We start from the raw sequence: 17,778 nt of genomic DNA on the forward strand, positions 1-17,778 counted from the left end.
GAGGTAAGTGAACCAGAAGAGATATGATAGAGATACAGATAGATATATATAATTTATTTATAATGCTCTTCCGGTGGCTCACTTACCTCCCCTGTACGTATATTTGTTAGTTTTAATAAGTGTCTGATATTGGGTGATAACAGTCAGGGGTACGCAGAGATCCATGGTGATCTGTACAGGCACACACCTTCTCCCCAATAATTAAAAAAAACAAAACTATAATTATTATTATTTTATTTTTGTGGTAGTGGTGGTGATTGTCTGAATAAATCAGATGTACAGTAAAGGCCCATTGCACACAATATACCAGTGAGTGCCTCTATAATAGCTCCATACAAATAGAGCTGTGATATGGCTGTGGGCATATGTCTACGTTCTGCTTATTGATAGTAAAATAACCTTCATATTTCAAGAAGATGCCAAATACACAAGTGATTCCTGTGAGGAAAAATCTAAAATAAACATGTGACTATATGTTATAAAATGATAATCATGTTCTAGATTAACTATTAATGAGCGGATTGATCTTTTCTCTGGTCCTGTTCTGTCAGTTCCTTTGTGCAAACAATAGCTGTCAGGAGCAACGCCAATATAATTATCTGCTATTCTAGGTTCACACTTCAGCCTGTTGATCAGCAGACTTAGAACATCTGTCAGACTTACTAGGCCAAGCAGGGAGTCCAGTCTCCATGGTGATTTATATTACTTGATTTTACAGTAAAGAGAAGATGTAGTTGTAGATTGGAAATTTTATTTCATAGATGCACTGATTGAATCCCAACCCCCAGGATTAAAAAAAGTCCAGAACTTGCTGCAGAGTGTTCTCACTTATTAATTGCAGATTAAATAGTAAGGCTATGTGCCCACGATGCAGAAATGCTCCGGATTTTTCTTGAGCGTTTCTGCATCTCCCCTGGCAGAAAAAACGCATGCGGATTGTACATGCGTTTTTCCTGCCAGGGACATGCGGATGTGAAGCGTTCTTCACATGCATTTCCGCATGCGGGTTGACAAGCGCTTTCCAAGCGATTTTAGCATCACTTGGAAAGTGCTTGTCGACTTGGTCACACTATATAAATCCATGCAAACGGCATGGATTTATATAGTGTGACCCGAGAGAGTGGTTAAAAATAAAAAATAAATATATACTTACCTTCCGATGGCCCCCGGAGTCTTGCTTCGCTCCTTCCTGGCTGCCGGCAGATCGCGGTACAGTGAAGGACCTGCCGACGTCAGCATCGCCTGACCCGTCACATGACTATGACATCAGCGCAGGTCCTTCAGTCCACAGCGATCTGCCGGCATGGGAGGACGAGCGCAGCGGGGGCCGTCAGAAGGTAAATATAACATTTATTTTTTATTTTATTCTTTTTTTCACAGGTTCTATGATACCCGGGTCCGGAGGAGAGTCTCCTCTCCTCCACACCTGGGTACCATCCGCACATTGAAACGCATGGAATGCGCATCTACATATACAGTGATGTGGAATCCATGCGTTCCAATGCAAGTCAATGGCGGCGAAAACGCAGCTCTTCCGCGAAATAATTATTAGTGCTGCTTTTTTTTCTGCAATGATAATCCGAAGCGGAAATTTCCGCAGCATGTGCACAGCACATGCGGATTATCATTGGGGAACATGGCAGGCCTTCTACCAAGCATTTTTTATGCGTTTCTGCAGCGTTTTTGCCGCTGCGGAAACGCTTAAAAAACGCATCGTGGGCACACAGCCTAAATGTTTCTAATTTTACAGAATGATCCGCAGCATTACACAATTGTCAACATTTGCAATATGGGCTTAAAGTGCAGACTCTCAGCTTTAGGCCACTGCCCCACTATCAGTATTTGGTCAGTATTCGGTCAGTATTTTTTCTCAGGAGTGGGAGCCAAAACCAGGAGTGGGTGATAAATGCAGAATTGGTGACTTGTGTCTATTATACCTTTTCTCTGATTGTGCCTCACCTGGTTTTGGCTCCCACTCCTGAAAAAAAATACTGACCAAATACTAATAGTGGGGCAGTGGCCTTAATTTGAGGGTAGTCACATCCGAATCCTAATAGTTTAGGAATTCCAGCTCTTTAATATGTAGATGCCTCTTTTTCAAGCGACCAAAATAAATTGGACATTTATCTCAAAAGCTCTTTAATGGACTGCGTAGGCTATTCCTTCAGAAATCAATCATCAGTTAAGCAGGTAAAAGGTCTAGAGCTGATTGTGGTGTGGCATTTGCACTTGGAAGCTGTTCCTGTGAACCCACAACATGATGTCAAAAGAGCTTTCAATGGAAGCGAAATAGACCATAATTAGGCTGAAAAAAATGAAGTCCATCAGAGAGATTGCATAAATGTTAAGAGTGGCCAAGTCAACAGTTTGGAACATTCTGCAAACAAAAGCACACTTGTGAGCTTGGGAACTCAAAAAGTCCTGGACATCCACAGAAGACAACAGTAGTGGATGGTCACAGAGTCCTTTCCATGGAGAAGAAAACATCAACCCAAGTGAAGAACACCAGAAATTACCGAAAACATCTAAACAAGCCAGCCCAGGTCTGGAAAAGCATTCTTTGGACAGATGAAAGGAAGATCACCCTGTGCCAGAATGATAGGAAGAAGAAAGTATGGAGAAGGCTTGGAATGGCTTATGATCCAATGCACACCATTGTAAAACATCTGTAAAACATGGACACACTGTGGGATTGGTCCAGGCACAGCTCCTGCGCCCGTAGGTTTTTTGCCTCATGTATTTACAGCACATTGTTACTTACGCATCATACACTTAGCTCTTGCATTGTGTCGTCAAGGGGTCTCCAATAACCATGCATACTGTACAGTATACAATGGAAATCTGTGGATGATGAGAGCTTTTGTGCAGTTACGTTTATATTGGTTATATGCTCGCTACATAAGTTGGGAGATTTCAATATATGCCTTGAATGTGATGGAAGGAGATTTTAAGCTTTTGCCACAATTAGAAGCTATTTCATTAGTTTTTTTTTTGCTTTTATAATATCGAGTGGTGCCTGTGATGTTACCTGTAAGAAGGTAAAAGATGAATTCCCTCAGGGAGGAAAAACCGTAGGACAATGACATATTCCTCTACCTGAAACCTTTCTTGTAATCCAATGCAGGGTCATTATAGGGAGTTTCCTGCTGTCCTTTTAAACTATACAATTAAAATATTGCACACAAAGCTGGTGGCTACCCTTTGGTTTCAGTGCAATTCTGAACATGCGTGAATGTGATTTTGTTGCTGTGTACTGCATATGGCCCCATCCTTATCAAATCCGCTCTGCATTCAGTACTGGTCAACCCGTTCATACGAACACTATGTAACAGCACTCTGCAAACCTTGCTTACATGAATTCCGCTATTGCTACATATGTAAAAACGTGACCGAGAGGTAGCCTTTAGTATAGGTTTCTATCTGAAAAGGGGTAATTTGGTAGATGAGCTCACTTACTTTGATCAAATATGTGCAAAAAAACCCCTCACATTTGTGTGTAGCAATAGTGGAATTCATGTACATACTGTTTGCAGAGTGCTGTTGCTGTGTTTGTGCATATGTTTGTATTTCAGCCTTATTGTACTTGCACCTACTTATTCATTTATTATTTTATACTGCATTCACCTGCTCCTGAAAAAAAATCTACATGCATATCAGACCATGCTGCAAAAAAAAAAAAAATCATAGAGAAATATGAGCATGTTAGTTATTTTTGCAGATTGCACACAAAACGAACACTATGGGATGGGTGTTTTTAAATCTCTTTTCACATGTTCAATATTCATCAGTTTGTAACAGATTAAAAAAAAAAAACTGGATCCATTCCAAACAGAGCAAAAATTGATGTACAGCTTTGCATTCAATATTGTTTGTAACAAATCCGTTTCTACAAGTGGTGTCTCTGAATACAACTCGCTTTGTGCACACTCGCAGTGCTTAAACTTCCAGGTAATGGATGCACACTTTGGTTTCCATTTTGCATCTGTTATTGTTCCATTTTCACTAGAGGTGTCCTCGGCATGTGCACTGCTTAAAAAACAGATTTATTAACGGATGACAGCAGCTGACCACCCATTAGGATCTGTTTTCCCATAGATGTTAGCGTTAAAGAAATGGATCCAATTGCTATTCCTTTTTTTTGGCCAGACAAAATAAGTTGTGCAGACAGTGGCCCCAACTGATCAAGTTCTGTATGGACAACACTGGTCTTGGTGAGGGGGCATGGTGGAGTCAGAGGCTTCTTATTCATTATAAGGCGCACACCTTTTTACTGAATCTGGAGCATCTGCTTGAAAAACCGCTAGCAGTTTCTTCATTTGTTGAATAAAGTTTAAAAAAAATTATTAAATCTCTAGTATTAAAGATGTCCTAAAAATGCTAAAAAAAAACCACCGTCTGCCAAGAACAAGGAGTGGTGGAGTACCACAAAGTACTTATCTACCTGCTGGAAGTCTCCACAGTTGTTTCAAATATCATCCGTAAAATGTCCATATATTAGTGACCAGATCTGTAAGATAAAGTAGTGATCGTAGAGACAGACATGTTTGTGAACAGACTATAGCCGCTGTTCAGTGGGATTAGGGATATACTTCAAGCTTAGTGTACCTTTAAATTTATTACAGTGCCGGTATCTGGTATAAACTGCACTACACGGTATTCTCAGTAGTTTCCATTGACTTCCGATCAGTGGTTGTTTCTGCGTATTGTGATACAAGATATCAGACACAATGTCTTGTGGGCTAAGTGTTTCCTGGACACTTGTGAGATTTCGCAGCCTGTGATGATTTAGCCACAGCCTGGGGGTCGGTGAGATGATTTCATCACTTCTTCCAATGTCATCTGATCATGCACACATTAGTTCTGGGTGCTAATATTGAGAGGCTAGACATTATTTCATGTATTCCTGTAAACTTTACTGCTACTTCCCCCCGGTGACCAAGATGCAAAGGGTGTAATATGCAATATCGCTTCCTATCAGGGACATGGTGACACAAGGCAGAAGTGATCTTTGTCTTTGGCTGAATGGCGGCACTGTTCATCTATCCCTCCTGGTCCTGCTTCTCACATCTGTGATCATAGAGGATGGAGCGGAAAACACTAGTAGGAGGGCATTGTGAACTTTACACAAGAGCTCCTCTTCTCCTGGCTCTTGGTAACATTGCTTTTAGTTTGGGAAAAAATTAAAAAACAGAATTCCAGGCTTGCATAACTTTCAGGTTTACAAATACAGTAAATGTTTCATCATTAAAAATATATAATTCAGGCCCTTCGTCTCCAGTTTCCATGTCACAGTGTACACAGTATGGCTGTGGAGACCTCAGAGGACCACAATGTCATTTTCTAATGGCTCTAGTGCTGTAAGGTGTCACTTGTATAAATCTATTAATCCAGTAGGATTTTGTTGGTTGGCCATATTCCTACATGTAGGTTAAATGCTGCGTTTTTCCCGTAGTGAATTTTACACTGCTGCTTTTTACAGTTCAAGAAAAGTGATGGGGTTACATGAAAACGCCTGCCCACTGTGTGATGAAAGGGAATCTGTCAGCAGGTATTGGTATGTAATATTACAGCAGTGTGATGTAGGGACAGAGTCTGATTCCAGCAATGTATCACTGAGTTCACTGGCTGGATACAGCAGTTGTGATAGAATCACCGTTTTCTCTGTTGCAGATCTAGCAGAACTCTGAATGCTGAGCTCTGTATAACCCTGCCCACACCACTGATTGACAGCTTTCTGTGTACATTGCATATTGACAGGAAGCTGCTGACGAGGAAGCACGAGACACCTAGTCTTCTGATGATTTCCTGCTGATAAAACACTGATTTTATTGAAACCGTGATACATAGCTGGATCCAGGCTCTGTGCTCAGTGCAGCTGTCAGATTACATAACATTAACCTGCTCACAGATTCCCTTTAAAGACTCTGTTGAACTGTTGCTTTTTGTTGGTGCTTTTTTATCCCCATAGATCTCTATGGGGAGCCTGCAAACAAAAATCATGTAAAAATGTTTTCGTTTGCACATGCAGAATTCCAGCACTAAACTGCTGCATCAAATCTGCACCAAAAACACATAAGCGGGGAAATGTATAAAAAAAAAAGCCACATTGATAGTAGATTGCTATTGTGTATCGTAGCACTGTCACATGTGGGAATATGGCTTAAAGGGTAAAAAAGAAAAAAAATCATGTGAAAAATATAAATGAAAAAATTCTACTATCAGATGATAAAAAACAGATTAGAAAAATGAATGTTATGATTGTTTTCAGATCTGGTATTAGTAATAAAAAAATGAACACCGGCCATTATCATTTTTGGTCCCAGCAAACGCTTTGGTAGTTACGATGTAGTTTTCTCACATTGCATACTGTATTTCTATCACTCATGATAAGATTGTGATCTACCCAACTGTGAATATCATGGCAAATCAGCAAGTTGTGACAGTTCTGTCTTGTGACAAATATTCCTGAGAATTGAGCGTTTCATCTCTATAACTGTGTGTTGTAGCTGAGCTCAGCAGACACATTTACATCTACAGGCTGGTTTTCTCCTCTTAAAATATAAGATGCAATTAGTTGCCTTGTTCTGTACAAGTTAGGCATCGTTCACATTTATTCTGTGATCTACTCTAAGCACTGAGTTAGTTTCTAGTTAATCTATAACCCCCAAAAATGAGATTCCGATAGAAGCATGTTGTTAAACAATGCTTTTGTATCCTCTTAAAAGAGGCACACAACCATAATGGAGTCCAAAGGGTCTCCACCTGCTCCATTACACTGAATGGATTAGTTGGGGGAGGGGGGGGGCTCTGTCAGATCCTGTTGTTTGGACATATAGGCTAAGTTCACACTAAGTTCCTAAGTTTATTCGTTTGCAGAAAACTACTGCAATTGATCCGTATGAGATTTAAGAAATATTTGTCTGAAGCTGAGGGATTGAGGTCCAATTTATGCTGCTTATGTAGATGCGAGTTTGACCTTACAATGCAAAGGCAGAAATATGAACGTTGGCATCACAGACTTGGCCCTATCTTGAATCTCCTAATACCTAACAGACCGGACATTCAGTGTCTCCCCCTCACACACCACCTCCTCATCTCGTCCCCTATCTGTCAGTGTCCCCCAAGTTTCAGTTCTAAGACCCCTGCTTTTCTCCATTTACACCTTCTGCCTGGGACACCTCATAGAGTCCCACAGCTTTCAGTATCACCTCTATGCTGATGACACACAGATCTACCTCTCTGGACCTGACATCACCTCCTTACTAACCGGAATCCCACAATGTCCGTCCGCTATTTCATCTTTGTTCTCTGCTAGATTTCTAAAACTTAACATGGACAACACAGAATTCATCATCTTTCCCCTAACTGACCTATCCATCAAAGTCAGTGGCTGCCCACTCTCCCCAGCCCCGCAAGCTCGCTGCCTCGGGGTAACCCTGGATTCTAATCTCTCCTTCAAACCACATATCCAAGCCCTTTTTACTTCCTGCCGACTCCTACTCAAAAATATCTCCCGGATCCGCACATTCCTCAACCAGGAACCTGCAAAAACACTAGTGCACGCCCTCATCATCTCCCAGCTCGACTACTGCAACCTCCTGCTTTTTGGTCTCCCCTCTAACACTCTTGCACCCCTCCAATCTATCCTAAACTCTGCTGCCCGACTAATCCACTTATCCGCCCGCTATTCCCCGGCCTCTCCTCGCTGTCAATCCCTTCACTGGCTCCTCATTGCCCAGAGACTCCAGTTCAAATCCCTAACCATGGCCTACATGGTCTCTTCCATACATCTGTGACCTAGTCTCCCGGTACTTACCTGCACGCTACCTCCAATCCTCACAAGATCTCCTTCTCTACTCCCCTCTTATCTCCTCTTCCCACAACCCCATACAAGATTTCTCCTGTGCATCCAACCTACTCTTCCTTCAAAACCTTCAAAAAGGAACCTGAAGGCCCACCTCTGCTGACAAGCCTACAACCTACAGTAACCCTCGCTCCACCATACTGCTGCATGGCCAGCTCTGCCATCACCTACTGTATCCTCACCCATCCCTTGTAGCCCTTGCAGGGAGGGTCCTCTCTCCTCCGGTACCAGTCGATGACTTGTTTTTTGCTCAAGATTATTGTACTTGTTGTTTGCTATGTACACGCTTTTTCACATGTAAAGCGCCATGGAATAAATGGTGCTATAATAAATAAAAATAGCATTCAGCTCCAAAGCCCCTTGTGCGCAATGGTGTCCACAGTGGTAAATACCTCTGCCGGTATCACTGCTAGACCGCCACTGCCAAACGTCCACCATAAATGTTCACATAGCATTTCACCCGTTTTGCTGGGGTTTCGGATCTGAGACCCCACGAAGCCACCTAATGTAGATTCAAGTGTGACATGAACCCTGCCTTAGACAGAAACTCTTAGTAGTTCTCAGTGTAGAGCACTGTATAAATGTGAGGGGTTTGTGCAGCAAGATGATGGTTGAGTTATAATGTTGTGTTTAGTGCCTGTATTACTGGTCCAGGTATTTCACTTTTATAAGGTATGATTGTTCGTCTGATGTCAGCCTGTGTATAAGGTCCCTTTCTCATGTTTTACTATCTTTTAAGAAAGCTAAACAATTATTTTACATTCAATAAATGGCCCATAATGAATTTACTATGTCTCATGTATAAATTTAGATTCCTATTAATTGAACACTGGCTATACTGTCAGTAAATGTTAATATACATGTATAGTTTGATTTTTACTTTGTGCTGTTGTGTGTCTTTATAGTCTTTGCCGTGCTCTGGGGTGTACGGCCGTGCATTAGGCCTTATTTTAAATGGACTATGTAAAAATGAAACATGGATGGCTTGTGTGTGCTGTTTATTTAAAATACAGACCCATTAATTAAAATGTTTCTAGTTTGGTTTGCAATTTGGACCAAAGTAGTATATATCTCTCTTTTATTTTTTTAATATATAGTTTTTTATGCGACATGTTTTCAGCTGCATACAGACATAGAACGTCAAATAAATACTGAATCCGCAGTTAAGGTCTATGTGATCAGCCTTTGGGGCCATGTTCTGAAAGTTTTTGAAAACTCAGCATTTTTAATTCTAAAAGTAATTGTGATGTAGTTTTATTATTCGTTTGAATTTCAAGGAGATTGCAGGATAAAAAAGAGAAGTAATCAAATCATTGCAGACAGTTTGGTCTGCGGTTTGGACCACTCCTTGCAGCTGTTACTGCCTGGACCACCTACAACACAGCCTGATTGCTGTGCAATAATTCCCCGTACATGGTTAAAGGCAGATTTAGACAGGCTGATTTCAGTCCATTAACAAGTGCCGATCATCGAGAAGCAATGCGATGAAACTGAAAGGGAGAAGATACAGATTAGACATTAGAAAAAAACTTTGTCAGTGAGGGTGATCAATGAGTGGAACAGGCTGCCACGAGAGGTGGTGAGTTCTCCTTCAATGGAAGTCTTCAAGCAGAGGCTGGACAGACATCTCTCTGAGATGGTTTAGTGAATCCTGCATTGAGCATTGTGGTTTAGTGCAGTTGGTTGAGCATTGTGCAGGTTTAGTGACTCCTGCATTGGACACACTGATCCTGGAGGTCCCTTCCAACTCTAACATTCTATGATCTATATACAGTAAATGCTGATCAGCATTTGTTTACTGGACAGTTTATATTGATTGGCAAAATACTAATAATTAACACAATGATCGTTAATACAATCTGTCTATCCCCATGCAGCATAATGTTACCAGTATCACATCCCCTGTTTACACAAGGCTATGTGCTGTCTATGACGGAATAAGCTATCCGATCACCCAACGAAAAAATATTTTGCTCATTTGTCTTGTAATCAATGGCATGTTTATATCAGCCGATAATCGGGAATGCTATTGTCGCTTCACCTAAGTTCATGCGCTACCCAGTATACAGTCTTGGACACCTGCATGCAATTTTGCATCAAGGTGTAACATTTAAGAAAAAAAAAAATCAAGATATTCATGTTTCTTGAGATGCGTTGTGTTTGTATGGTTACGGTTACTTTTGTATTGGGTGCTGGAAGCAAAGCTTTGTGTTATCATCAATCCAAGAATGATCAGCTCTGCAGCTTCTTATGCATCGATCAGCCAGGACGCCTTGTCAGCCGATTCCCTGCTGCGTTTTTTTTGGTGTTGTGCCATAGAATTTAAAATAAGATGAAATAAAAAGTGTTTTCCTTGAAGGGGTAAAGAATATTTATACCGTGTTAGCCAGTAGATAGAACAATATTGGAATCTGAGAGTCCTCAGTGGTTGATACCTTTTAATGGCTAACTGAAAAGATGGTAAAAATAGCAAGCTTTCGAGACAGCTCAGGTCTCTTCTTCAGGCTAATAATGCTGTCTTTGTTTTGTTTGTATTGAGTCCTGAATTGATGCGCAATCTATGTAATTTCTTTTCCTTGTTATGAATTAGACGAGTTTGTAATTTATGGTAATAATGTTGTAGATTCTGTTCCATGGCTTCTGTAAGTGTGTTCCTCCGTGTTTCCAATTCCCCTTGGATGTTACTTTTGATGCTGTGGAAGACATGCAAAAGGTGGTTCCTTAGCCTCTCAGAGGTCCTGTGGCAAAGATTTCGTGCATAATGAGTGTTATAGGTATGCAGAAGTGGATTTGTAATCCAGAGTCCTTTGGGAATCAGATTATCCTTCTTGCATTTGGAAAGGAAAAATATGTCACTGTCCAGTTGTGCATGTTTCTTCAGAAGTGTCTTTAAATCCAAAAAGATTCGGTACATTCTGGTATCCTCCATTTTGATAGGGTAAAGAATATTTATACCGTGTTAGCCAGTAGATAGAACAATATTGGAATCTGAGAGTCCTCAGTGGTTGATACCTTTTAATGGCTAACTGAAAAGATGCCTTATTAGCCTGAAGAAGAGACCTGAGCTGTCTCGAAAGCTTGCTATGTTTACCATCTTTTCAGTTAGCCATTAAAAGGTATCAACCACTGAGGACTCTCAGATTCCAATATTGTTCTTCCTTGAAGGGTTATTTCCCAACATTGCAAGTTCTCACGTAACCACAGGGGTTCCCACCGATCCCGAAAACGAGGCTCTGAGATGTCCCATCTGAATGAAGCGTTGGCTCTTCGTGCCACCTCTGCGCCATCCATCCTCCATGGGACTGCCTTAGATAGCCGAGGACAATGCCCGTTCTCTGGATCAGTAGATAGGTGATGGCTTTCAATGTGTGGAATAACTCTAATAATTTGTAATGATTTCGTAGCATTAAGAGCTTCTAATTGACATGACCAAGGCATTAACATTTAAAAAAAAATAAAATAAAATCTGAATATTTATAACTGAGTCCTATATCTTTCTATTATTTCAGCATGCCAGGGTATGGATCCCAGATCCAGAAGAAGTTTGGAAATCGGCCGAGATTCAGAAAGATTACAAGCCGGGCGACACCGTTCTCCAGCTACAGCTCGAGGAAGGCAAGGTATGATTGAGCACAGATGACTGAGATGCCAGCCTGGATGTGATGGGGGCATTATGGGATGCCTACTTTTTTGTTAGTGTGAGAAGTGTCTGTCGTGCTTTAGGAAATTGTGCTCATTTGTACAAATCTTCCAGTCCTGATTTTTTTTATCTTAATATAACATTAGGGATTTATAGAATCCTGCCTGTACGTAAGACATACCCTTCAGCTGTCCTACTTTTAATGGCCTGTCCTTTTAGATTCGGACTTCCTTGTGGCTATTTTCTCTGGTCTCTGCTATGTAGATAAGTCCATTCTCCTATTCATAAAAGCATCTGTTTCTCCTCTTTATCTTTCTTTCTCTGTTCAATCCCATAAATACATTAGTTCAGTTACTTTGTACAATATGTTAGTAGACTGCATATAATAATCATTATTTACATGGCGCCAACATATTCCACAGCGCTGTAGAAATTGGGGAACAAGCACAGATAAAATCAGATATTACAGACTGTGCGCTCAATAGCTTACAATCTACGAGGAATTGGGAGCAACACAAATGGTGAAATATATTTGTACTTTATGGTCCTGCCATCTTTTCTAAAATGAGGTGGTAAGCATGGAGCTACCTGAGCAGCCAACAGTCAGGGTCTGGGTATCTGTTGTGTAAGGAGATCAGGGTCTGAAGAATTTTAAAGTAAATGGATGCCTATTGTCTCTTCAGAGAGGAAGAGGACCAGAACTCTTGTGCCACCTACAGGAAGTAGCAATCCTAAAAGTCAATAGTGACCCTTTAATTAGCCTTATCACGTGACTTGGGATATAAGCCAGAACAGGAAACTCAATTTGCAGACACTGTGTTTCGGGGTACTGCCTCTCGCCAGTACAAAGTGTGAGTTCTGGTTTGGCTGGATGAGAGGCGTCAGACCGGTATCTAGGGGTAATATTTCTCCTTGTGGAGAGCGACATGTTAAGCATGTCACGGTGAGGAAACTTTTAAAATCCGCAATGCTTTAAAAGTCTCCTCACTGTGACATGCTTAACATGTCGCTCGCCGCAAGGAGAAATTTTACCCCTTAGATAAAGTAAATGGATAAATGGGCAAAATTTAGTCTAGAGAATGTGATTATCTGGGTAGATAATTCCATAGAACTGATACAGCTAGAGATGGGAGGTTCAGATTATGGAGGATGTTAGTATTGAGGGGTTGTCCACTACTTGGATAACCCTTCTTAAATGAAACAGGGCTCCACTGGAGAGAAAAATAGATTATACTTGCCTCCTGGACCGGTGCCGTTCCACCTAATCGACACTCTTGACATTTTGAAACCATGGTAGTTTCATTCAAGGGAAGTGTGAGTGAGCAGAATATTAGCAGCCGCTGATTATTTGCAGCACTAGCGTGACAATGGGTTGCTGTGACAGCCAAGAATCTGCTGAAAACCTCCATGGTTGTCATGACCCTACTCATGTGGAAGCCAACCTGTAGCCAGATCTCATAGGAGGCCAAGGTTTTCACTGTACACAGCAATACTGTAGCACTGCTGTGTGCAGCACAAGCGATTGGATGATCTCAGGTTCAAGTCCCCGAAGGGGGCTAACAAGCTGAAGGAAGTGAAAAAAAATGTTTCTTATAAATATAAAAAATAAAGTTCAAATCACCTCTTTTTTCCCCCATTTAAAATAAACAAATTTTAAAAAGTCCAATCTATCAAAATACAAAATAAATTAATCAGATCGGTAAATGGCATAATGGGAAAGAAATTGTTTTTTTGTCTGCCGCAAAAATGCAATAAGAGGTGATCACTACGTCCTATTTACACCAAAATGGTATCAATGAAAACTTTTGGACAGTGTGCAAAAAAAAAAAAAAGCCCTTGCACAGCCCCATCGATCAAAAATTTTAAAAGTTACAGGTCTCGAAAAATGGCGATCCGAGCAAAATAATATATATTTTTTTTTTTACAAATTTCAACAATTTTTTTTCACCACTTATGTTTGGTGTCTGCTTAATCGTATTGACCTGCAGAATCCTATTTCCATTTTCCATACGGCTTGTAATGCAGCAGCTTGCTGGCAGTACTATAAATGGGTCAGTGTGTGTTTTTGGCTGACCATATACCTTTCCCTCAGCTGACTGGTCACATGACTGTGACATCATACAGGTCCTGTATGCACAGTAAAGGTCGGTACACATGACTGGGACAGCACACAGGACCTATGCACTCAGGTGACTGGTCACATGACTGTGACATAGCACAGGTCCTGCGCGCACAGAATGTCTGTCTGATCACATGACTGTGACATCAGCAAGGTCCTGAGACAGGTGTGTTCGGTGAGAGAGGCGTAAGGCCTGTTCCTGTGTGTGTGGTACACCGACCGTGTGAGGCCTAGTGAGGCCGAGAGTGAAGCCTGGCAGCCTGGAAGGCCGAGCCTGGATCCGGTGCGTGGATGTCAGTGGCCTTTGAGGGAGAGCCGGCTTGGTGCAGAACCCTGAAAGGCGCAGGCTGGATGTCAAGTGTGTAAGACATACCAGTAGCCTACGAGGGGACGACGGCTAGAGACCCCCACCTGGGAAAGCCGCAAAGCCACAGTGGTGGCGGAATAAACGGACTTTAGCAGCCAAAACCCGCTAAAGGTAAAAACGCTGCGTTATATGGACATTTATGTTGTTGCCTAGCCGAGGGCTATAACGGGAGCCAAGTGGACGTATCTGTCGCTGGAAAGGCTCCCGAGTGTGATGTGTGTAATATGCCTGTCTGCCACTTGAGAAGCTCCCGGAGGTGATAGGTGTAAACATGCCAGCGTATACTAAGATGGACTGTGTGATTAGCGGTTTATGACGAAATAATAAACTGCATTGTGAATTATCGGAAGGATATTGCTTATGTGCCTTAATTGACCCGGTGCAGCGAGTATCCCCCATTATGATGACTAGCGCTGCCTTACAGGCTCCAGAGATATGGATGTTTTTATTTAGTAATAATTTTTGTCATTACAAAGGAGGGGGGGTGGCTCACAGAGTAATAATACATGGCAGCCTGAAGAGACCCCCCAGAGAACTATGAGAGTCATGCCTCTGTAGTAAAAAACATAACAATTATCACGTAATAAAAAGGCCCATATCTTTAACACTTCATTTGAAAAATTCAACAAAAACCTGATTACTCCAAGGAGCATTGGAAATAAATTAAGGCTGTGTGCACACGATGCGTTTTTAATGCGTTTCCGCAGCTGCGGAAACGCATTAAAAACTCATTAAAAACGCATGGTAGAAGGGCAGCAATATTCCCCAATGATAATCCGCATGTGCTGTGCCCATGCTGCGGATTTTTCCGCAGCGTTTATGCTGCGCTCAAAAATCCGCATCATGTCCATTAATTTTGCGGAAACGCGGCGTTTTCGCCGCCATTGACTTGCATTAGACCGCATGTATTACGCATCACTGTATATGTAGATGCGTAATCCACGCGTTGTAATGTGCGGATGGTACCCGGGTGTGGAGGAGAGGAGAGTCTCCTCCACACCCAGGTACCATTAAAAATTCTGTAAAAAAAGAATAAAATAAAAAATAAATGTATACTTACCTTCTGGCGGCCCGCGCACCGCTCCTGCTTGGTTCCCGGCACTTTGCAGTGAGTTAAAGGACCTGCTCTGACGTCAGAGTCATGTGACGGGTCACGTGACGCTGACGTCGGCAGGTCTTTCAATTCAATGTTGCCGGCAAGGGAGAACGGAGTGAGCGGGACATTATTTTTTATTTTTACCACTCTCTCGGGTCAGGTATAGTGTGACCTAGTTGTCACAAGAACTTTCCAAGTGATGCTAATCGCTTGGAAAGCGCTTGTCAATCCGCATGCGGAAATGTCAGTGATAACGCTCCATTTCCGCATGTCCCTGGCAGGAAAACGCATGTACAATCCGCATGCGTTTTTTTCTGCCAGGGAGATGCAGAAACGCTCAGGAAAAAATCCAGAACATTTCTGCATCGTGTGCACATAGCCTAAGAGTAAAATCTAAAACTGTCCAATTTTGACCTGGTGACAGATTTTCTTTTAAGGTGCTCATACATATTAGACTAATGATGGCCAACCCTATCACAGTCTAATGTGAATGGCAGATGATGACTGGATGAGAGAAGCATCCGGCATATCTGATTCCAGGCTGCAAATCCTTTTGTTCGCTAGGATACAAGCCACCAGAGATGTCTGGCAGCGGCTCTCTGAGAACACAGGAAGATCGGTAGAGTATGGGAGAGTTAAAGGAAAGCAGTAAGCAGGATTTTGCTAAGTAAACTACAGGCATTATCATGTTGGGGCTGCTGCACTGATTAATATGATACCGGAGGTGAAGAAATCAGTCTTGTGGTTCTTGTGTAATCAGTGTTTGCAGTTTTGAATTAGGCTATGTGCCTATGTAGCGTTTTTGCGGCGTTTTTACGGCCGCGAAAACGCTTGTAAAACAGTCTGCCATGCAAAGCAATGTGAATTCGGATCTGCTGTGCACATGATGCGTGCCGAATTCGCATTGCTTTGCAAAACGCAGCATGACCATTTCTACCACGATTATGCTGCAAATTCGCGGCCATGAGGAACATTGAAACGCAACAAACCCGCAGGTATATGTGGATTTGCTGCGTTTCAATTAAATTCAATAGCCGCAAATTTGCAGTGTAATCGCGGTGCGTGTGGTACCCGGGATGAAGAGGAGACTACAACTCCTCTTCATCCCGGCTACCACGCGGTGAAAAAAAGAAATAAAAAAGTTAAAAACAAACAACCTGTATATTTACCTCTCTGGCGGCCCCCGGTCTGCTCCCGGCCGCGTCTTCTCTCTTCAGCGTCCCGCAGTGTACTGTCAGGACCTGCGGTGACGTCATTTAGTCACCTGATGGTCACGTGACCGCTGACGTCGGCGGTCAGATGATGGTCGCGTGACCATCAGCTGACTAAATGACGTCACTGCAGGTCCTGACAGTACACTGCGGGATGCTGAAGAGAGAAGACGCAGCCGGGAGCAGACCGGAGGAGACCGGAGAGCAGACCAGGGGCCGCCGGAGAGGTGAATATACAGGTTTTTTTTTTTTTTTTATACTATAGATTCTGCATTTAAAGCATCTAAGTTGTTCACACATTATAAATCCATGCCGGTTGCATGGATTTATATTGTGTGATCAACTTGTCAAGCACTTATCCAAGTGATGCTCAAAATCGCTTGGAAAAGTGCTTGAAAAAACGCATGCGAAAATGCTGAAAAAACGCTTCTCTCTGGCAGAAATAACGCCTGTAAATCTGCATGCGTTTTTTTCTGCCAGAGCGGCAAAAACGCTCTACATCAAATCTGCTACGTGGGCATATAGCCTTAATGAGATGCCCGTGCTCCAGGGCAGGACTGTAGGGTCTTATCCTTGTGCTCTAGGCCAGATCAGCAAGATAAGACCTGCCGACAGGCCGCCCCGAAGCAGAAGTATGTTACTAATCATATAGACACAGAGACAGAGCGACAAATAGGGGCGGCCTGTGGACAGGTATCATCTCGTTGTTCTGGCCTAGAGCACCATGGAAAGACCCTGTCTACTGGTTGCCACGGAACATGGGCATCTCATTATGGAGAGGAACTTAGGTTGTTTTCACAGTACGTTTTAGTACTAATTTTTATCAATGTAATTTCCCACATTTATATGGGAAGTGGCTCAGAACGGCCAGGGAAATTGTTGATTTCTTGGTAGTTCCCTGACTTCTCAGCATCAAGTAATAGACCAGATTCACAGTCAAATGAAAGATTGTTTAAAATGGAATTTCCAAACCCTTTATTTTGGAGCAAAAAAAACTCCTAAAGCATCCCAACCATTTTACAATAAAAGCCGTTTATGTGAAACCACTAACATCATCCACAAGGACAAAAAAAATGCAAGTTAAAAAACAAAATCATAAGAAATATTTTCCTGCTTTTTGTCATATTACATTATAAACACAATACAAAAAGTAACGACTGTGGCTTCTTTAATGTGTACATATTTATTTAGTCCATTTTCATGTTGAAATACAGGATCTCATCAACAGGGTAAGACCAGAAGACATGTTTGGTCTTAGTCGTAATCTGAATTTAAATAAATTATATTTCTAACTTTTTATCAAACTAATGCTTGTACTATGAATAATTATTGTAAACATTTTCCACCCAGTCCCTATATGAGTATTAGTAGTTGTGCATACACATGAGTGCTGATATGATTTCATTCAGTTCCCCAGTAATCCTACATGCCGAGCTTATAACTAGCATACGCTCTTTCCGATGCCCTTTGGAGAGCTTTTG

At 41.9% G+C, this 17,778-nt stretch overlaps 1 protein-coding gene across 6 annotated transcripts in view; it reads left to right on the forward strand.

Annotated features, from left to right (window-relative positions):
- MYO5A (myosin VA) overlaps nucleotides 1-17,778 on the forward strand; it is a 183,972-nt gene that overhangs the window by 61,250 nt on the left and 104,944 nt on the right. For all 6 annotated transcript variants that reach the window (XM_073653024.1, XM_073653025.1, XM_073653023.1 and 3 more), the window contains exon 2: nucleotides 11,374-11,484. In XM_073653024.1, coding sequence (XP_073509125.1) covers nucleotides 11,374-11,484 — 111 coding nt within the window. The remainder of the gene's footprint in view (nucleotides 1-11,373; nucleotides 11,485-17,778) is intronic.

The sequence above is a fragment of the Phyllobates terribilis genome, unplaced genomic scaffold, assembly GCF_046119375.1.
Source record: "Phyllobates terribilis strain yellow unplaced genomic scaffold, ASM4611937v1 Scaffold_11__3_contigs__length_659146591, whole genome shotgun sequence".
Classification (NCBI taxonomy): domain Eukaryota; kingdom Metazoa; phylum Chordata; class Amphibia; order Anura; family Dendrobatidae; genus Phyllobates; species Phyllobates terribilis.